The sequence below is a fragment of the Drosophila sechellia genome, unplaced genomic scaffold, assembly GCF_004382195.2.
Source record: "Drosophila sechellia strain sech25 unplaced genomic scaffold, ASM438219v1 Y_26, whole genome shotgun sequence".
Lineage (NCBI taxonomy): Eukaryota > Metazoa > Arthropoda > Insecta > Diptera > Drosophilidae > Drosophila > Drosophila sechellia.
Genome location: NW_022611394.1, coordinates 1 through 7,355, shown reverse-complemented (window position 1 = coordinate 7,355; position 7,355 = coordinate 1). Strand labels below are relative to the sequence as shown.

The following is a 7,355-nucleotide window of genomic DNA, read 5'->3' as shown; positions in this document are numbered from 1 at the left end:
TCCCTAGACCTCCACGAATAATTCAAGACCAAGGTGAGAAAAATCCGTTCAGCCGTTCTCGAGTTATACTATATTATATGATATTATATTATTTTATAATTATTATTATATTATATTTTTTTACGTTTACTTACCAAATCATCTGGTCGGAAGACGATTATCCTGTACCTTTGCTTTCCTGCCGTCTTCCACGCCCTTTTCTGTAACAGTGGGATCAGCAATCCATCCTGAAACGCGTGGCTTGACACTTTGTAGGTGTTGTGCAAGAATATTCTCTTAATGTTGTCGTTCGAACGAACGATATATATATTATAATGTATATTATAATTTAATGAGTAGGCCTGAAAAGTAAAGTCATACTTAAATATACAATACAAAATCCTTATGAGGCTTAGTTAACTATTAAAACTTTCTGAAATGTCTGTAATATTTAATGCGAGTGTAAATACTAAAAGCGCTGTTGAGTATCAGACAATATCATCCACACAAAGTCATTTAGCGGAGGAGCAGTCGGAGCGCTTGCACAAGTGGATTTCAAATGATCAACTCGAGAAACTTCATTCGGCGTTTCTTAACACTCCCGAGCGTCATGTTGGCATTGATGAATTGCGTATCATACTTGAAGAACTAGACATAACGTTCAATGATTCAATGTATACACGGCTCTTTTTAAAGATTAATCAGAATCGTGATTTTAAGGTGGATTGGAATGAGTTTGTATCTTATTTAATATTTGGCTTTCAAGAGGAGGATCCGAGCAGCCAAAAGGAGTCTTTAATTTTACCAATCTCCGGACCCCCAATGGTTAGGAAATCAGAACACCGTTCAGCTATATGTTGTTTGGCCCTCCTCAAAGCCAAATCGGACCAAATACCAATTGATGAAGTAACCGAGACTATTAACTTTTCCTTTGGCGGTGAGGATTCTCCAGAAGCTTCTGGAATGTGGGTCACGGCCAGCCACGAGGGAATGATGCGTTTTTGGACATCTCATATGGAACCAATTCGAACTGCATCGTCGGAAAGCAGTAAGTTTAAATAAAATATTTTACGTTATAAAAAACATATCCATTCCATTTTGTAAATATATTTTATATATATTATATCTTCGTTGAAACGATCTAGACGTCTACCAAAATCTGTCCTTCCCTGTGTGTATTTTACATCAATCTGTCGAAACTTCAGGAATTGTTAAAGATATGAATCGATATTCCCATATAAGATTCCAAAAGAAATTTTAATACAAATTTTTTTCTGTATCGTAGTATTACTGTTACGCAGTATACGTAAAGTGTGAATACTTTATTTTAAATTTTGCTAATTGGTACCACGGCAACACCTCCAGCTAACCGATCTTGGTGCCATGCCGATAGACATGATATAGGAAAAAACATATAATCGAGTAAATATATAAATAAAAGAATATTATGAGCAGACAAGGTCAGAACTTGAGATAATATTATAGTCTATTCCAGTCAGAACATACTCTGTGGCGGTAATGTCACCCAAAGTTGAATATATCTACAATAAATGAATGATACAGAAATTTGTAGTAAATCTCCATGAAATTGATAAATTTATCCGACTAATAAAGACAGGACTTAAAATTTTAATAAAACTAAGCTTACAAATAAATCCTGTGAATTCGGGAACTACTATAGACTATAGATATTAAATATATAACTATAAATTATTTATCAGGATTTTTAGACGAGTCGATCTGGCCATGCCCGTCTGCCTTTCCGTGTAAGCTATGTGATTCCGGGAACTTTAAAACCTTGAAAGTTAAGATTAAGCATGTAGATTCTAAATACTTTTTTTTAAGATTTCTTACCAAATCATCATACCTGTTGCTTTCCTGCCGAATCCATCCTGAAACGTAAGGCTTGGCCCTTATACCCGTTGTTTGTAGAGTTACTATCAGTAGTCGAATCAATCTGCCCTTGTCTGGCTGACCTTCTGTCTGTCCATCAGTCTGTGTGAACGTCTCGATCTCAAGAACTATAAAAGCAAGATGGTTGAGAATAAGAATACAGAATCTAGATTCATAGACGCAGCGCAAGATTGTTGACCCACATTGGCATGACCAGAGCCCGTACAAAACTATATTTTCATACTTTTATCAGTCTTATAAATTTCTATCGATTTTTCCAAAAAATTTTTCGAACGCCCACTATAACGCCCCAAAAGCGAACTAAACTGCCACGCCCTTGCTTTCGAACATTTTTCTATTATATTATACATATTTTTATTATATTATATTATATTATTTTATTTTATATTATGTCTATGTTCACAAGTACTATTAAACATGTCATCCAGATTCAACATGAAGATCCAGTATACCGTAAACCCTTCAAGTATCCCCAAAGCGTTGACCAAGAAGCCAACAAACAAATCAAAGAAATGATAAAACAAGAGATCGTTCGCAAATCAAAATCCCCTTACTGTTCTCCTATTTGGGTGGTCCCCAAGAAGGCAGACGCCTCTGGGAAACAAAAATTCATGTTGGTAGTCCATTAAAGGAATCTATATGAGATAACTGTTAATGACAAATATCCCAAAAAAAATGCTCCAGCTACTTTTTAGAGATGTATGAATAATCTTCTGAAAGATTTGATCTACAAAGATTGTTTACTCTATTTAGACGATATTATTGTTTATTCCACTTCATTGAATGAGCACATTTTATCTCTAATGAAAGTCTTTTAGAAACTGAGAGAAGCCAACTTGAAACTGCAGCTAGATAAATGTGAATTCACGAAGAAAGAAACTGTATTCCTAGGGCACATTGTTACAACAAATGGGATCAAACCAAACCCGAACCAAACCAAAGCAATCACAAACTTTCCACTACCTAAGACACCTAAGCAAATAAAATAATTTTTGGGACTATGTGGGTTCTATCGCAAGTTAATTCCTAACTTTGCCAATATTTTTCAACCTATGACCCTCAAACGAAAGAAAGGTGCTGTAATATATATGAAATGAAAAGACTGAAATGTAAAGACTACGAATCATTTGAAACATCATACCCGATATCAATCTACCCTGGTTTTTTAAAGCCCTTTCCTCTAACAACTGACGCAAGTAATGTTGCTATTGGTGCAGTGGTATCACAGAACCATAAGCCCGTTTGTTATGCCAGCAGAACGCTGAACGAACACGAAAACAGTTATGCTACTATTGAAAAAGAATTGTTAGCCATAGTTTGGGCTACAAAATATTTCAGGTCATATTTATTCGGCAGGCCATTTGAAATATTAAGTGATCACAAACCACTGGTAAGGCTCAATACTATCAAAGAACCGAACATGAAATTACAAAGGTGGAAAATAAAACTTAATGAGTTCGATTATATGATAAAATATCTTCTAGGCAAAGAAAATTATGTCGCGGATGATCTTTCCCGCACGAAGATAGAAGAAGTCATGGTTGGCGTAGACGCAACTATACTTCTCTAGACAAATGGAGATAGAAAAAGGCGAATTTGACACAACCAGTGTAAGTCACTTCTTTCAAAAACTAAAGATTAAAATAATCATGAACTCACCAAAGCCCTCATTAAAAAATATGTGTGCACCAAGAAATGTTCAATTTACTTCCCTAATGATGAAGATTTTCTGATCTTCCAGAGGGCATTTACTGAAATCATAAGCCCTAAAAATTTCACAAAACTTTGTACCACAAAGCTAATTGACATACTAACTTTTGCGGAATTTAAGGACTTAATCCTAAAGAAACATAAGGAACTTTTACATCCAGGTATAGAAAAAACCATTAATTGGTTTAAAGAAAAATATTATTACTATATACTATTAAATACTATAATTCGAAATATTATCAATGAATGTGAAATCTGTAATCTGGCAAAAACAAAACATCGAGGCACAAAATTGACATATGAAACAATACCAGAAATATTTAACATAAGGGAAAAATATATATATAATTAAATGTTTGCAATACTCATATGTGAAAAAAATATAATTTTATTTCACTGAATGATTAAAATTTTTTATTTGTTGAAGAACACCGACCAATTACAATTAGGTCTCAAACTGAACTCATCTAATTATTCTGATTTTATTGACATTCAAGCCTCGGTATCGAGCTTTTCTGATATGGACTTTGGACTTAAGGGATCTGATCAAGTGAAGAGAAAGAGCTTTGGAGTTGCTGACTTTAATTGTCTTTGGATTTCTCTTGGATTCAAGTGCATTCGCTCTTGGATACAAGTACTCTTAGATTTTTATAGTTTTGTTTATTGAAATCTAATACTTTTGTTTTCGGGATTGTGAGTCCGAGCTTTGAACGTGGGAACATCACGATGGGGTGAGGGCTTAGGCAAGAATCGTTTAAATTAGGGGACGGATGTTTAGTCTACCAGTGGGTGACTTATTTGGAGTAGGGAATTTTCCACTCAACGCAGACTTGAGGATCATATGACTAGTTGAATATATTCATTGACATCTGTTTCTAGGTGCGAATGTTCATCTTTTTGTTTACAATATTTGACAATAATTTTCTTAGGTATATTTTTAAGCTTATATGCTAAATACAGAGTCAAACTAATTATCATGGTGACAAATGTTGTAATGCATATAATTTGAAAAAAAGTTATAGTGGTGTTTTACATGGGATTTTATCATTTATTTTCTTTGTAAGTGATTTATTGGTTCTAAACGTGTAACATTGTTGGTGATATAAATGGTTTGTGTAAAATTTGCTAGATTATTAGAAATTAGCAACTCATCTATTTGCATGGTACAATTTTTAATTTTATTAATGTTGTTTCATGAGATTAATATTTTGTTATTTGTACAATCTTGGTTGACAACTGTTTCAGGAATATTCCATGTTAAAAGTATATTTGGTTCTATATAGATTATTTGGAAATTTCTATGGGTTTTAGTGTATATGCATTGAGTTTGCTCTTGTTTTATAAGTCCAACAATACATTTGTCTAATATTACTTTATGAAATACTTGGTTATTGAATATCGAATATTTGCTCGGTTAGAATTCATCTGGGTACGGAACTATTTGAAATATCGGAACTTTGGGGACCTCGCTAGGAACGTGGGAAATAATCAAAATTTCGTTCGTGTCTGTCTTGAGCCAAGTTGATCTTTTTATCTTTAGTATTTTCTCCGAATTTACGTTTTTCAAATAATCGTGTTTTAGTAATTTTGGGTTAAAGATTCCTAGTCTAGTTAATTGCATACTTAACTCTATATCTTCTATGTATTCTGTGAACTGTTGTAGGTTGAATATAAGTATCGCAATTTGTTGGTTTTGTTATTTTTCTAACTTGAGCTTATAAATTATGTCAATACAGCTGTTGATTATGTCGACAATCATACTTAGATCATGGGTTTTCACGGAGTCTTCTGACTTGTTATTAATTTTTTCTTCTAGCACTTCCCTATCGTCTTCATCTAATGTACCGAATAAGTATTTATAAGCTTTCCCTACTACGTTTAAAAGACCTCTTTTGCTTCGCTGAATAATTCTTAAACCATTTATTTCCCGTTTTAGTTTATCGACTAAATATTGTATCTGTGGTACATTGGGATAATCATTTGCTTCAGTTACTAGGTTTTCGAACATATCATATCTTTGTTATGTTTATACTCAAATAATGGTATTCATAGCTGGTTGGAATTTCCATTGTTCCAGTTTGGAATATAAGATATCCATTCTTCGCACTTATTGGGTTTACTTCGATATTGCTGCATTGCAACCATGGTGATAAATGATAATATGCAACTAAGCATTATTAGGAATGTGCTATGTATCTTGCTCTTCATTGGTTGGTCTGGAATTATCGTATTTACTCTTATAAAATTTTCTCTGTTTCTTAAATTTTGATTTGTAATGAACGATTTTCCTGCCGCGGTTTGTCTCTTCAAAATGTTTACTGTCCACTTGTTCAATTTTCCCTGTCTTTTTAAATGGATTAGTGATTTTACTCTTTACGAGTGGAGCCTGTCTATATTTTATGTCAACTTCAAAATCATGCCTATTCTTATTAAGATATTCGATCTTGTCGATTTTTTCTTGTTGTACGTTAAAGTCTAGACTACCTGCATATTGAAAAATGACCGCTGGATATCGTTTAGTACTAATATGTTTTGTTTTGTGATTGTATAAGTTAGGTTTGGTCCTATTGTCCAGAGGTCCTTCCGATGGGTGGCTCCGGCAGATAGGTGTCCACGTAGATAGTTGATCCCTTGGTCCTGATTTTAGTCAGGCGGAATGTCTTCTTACGCAGATTATGGTGGAGGGCGTAAATTTTCACCCTTTGCTGGACACTGGCCTTCGGGCTCAGCGTGGATAAATTATATCAAATGCAATTGGTTTTACGGCAGAAGACGGAGTAGCTTGTTCTTTATTTATAAAGTGATCGCTTAGAACTGAATACAAAAAAGTGGAAAAATATGAATCTACCCTAGCTTTAATGCATCACGCCATAAACCCATGGTCGGCAAGCCGACTCAGCATTTATGCAGCGCATTTCGATACCCCGGAAGATGGGTATCCTATTGCACTGCTGACCGTTCTTAGCGCAGAGCGCTGAACTCAGTTGGGGCGCGTCAGCATTATTTATCTAGAGCTACTTAGTTGCTAAGATAATTTTAACGTAAACTTATGCTCTGTTAGTTGTTAACTACTCCCCCTTCAGATTATGACCGTCCCGGTTATATTGAGTTTATCGATGGTTTGTTGTATTAAGATGGAGGCTCGCCTTTCCTTAATGACAAAAAAAGGATGAGTGAACCAATCAGAGCAACGTTCAGAATCACTCCAGCCGCGAACCAAAGTTTAGGGGAGCCGCGGCGTAAAACCTCGTCCTTGAACCCTTGGATAAAGCGCAGATTGTCGTTGTTCATGCGTTGTAGCAAGGGCATGCTAAATACCGGGTCATGGCCGACGATGTTCAGTAGTGGTGATCTTGCTACGCCAGGCTGCCTATCTAATGTCTTTTGAAAATTTATGAATTCCGATCCGTTGACGGTAGCTGACCGCTCGAAGGTTATTAGGTGCATTCCTTTGACGAGAACCTCTGGGCCGCCGTCCGTGCTGACGCGGCCTGTCGCTTCGTTAATGACAACGATGACGTCATCTATAGGCACTACTGTTCCCAGGTTGCTGGGTTGAGTGTAGCACTGGGCTGGGATTCCCGCATGGAGCGGGCGCAGGTTTCGCGTCGCGACCGCTCACAGAAGGTGTTGTGCGTGGTTTCCGTGCACTCTGTGACCGCAAAGGTGCCTTCTTCACATTCCGCCAAAATGTCATCTTCGAGCCGTTAGGATTATTTGACTATGTTGATACCGGTATATGAGGACCTTTT

At 35.7% G+C, this 7,355-nt stretch overlaps 1 protein-coding gene across 1 annotated transcript; it reads left to right on the top strand.

Moving 5' to 3' along the window:
- Window positions 1–321: 321 nt before the first annotated feature.
- On the top strand, window positions 322–2,440 carry LOC116803436 (WD repeat-containing protein on Y chromosome-like). The gene has a single exon (XM_032727157.1). The coding sequence runs from the start codon at window positions 418–420 to the stop codon at window positions 1,039–1,041; it is 624 nt and encodes a 207-aa protein (XP_032583048.1). The 5' UTR covers window positions 322–417; the 3' UTR covers window positions 1,042–2,440.
- The last annotated feature ends 4,915 nt before the right edge of the window (window positions 2,441–7,355 follow it).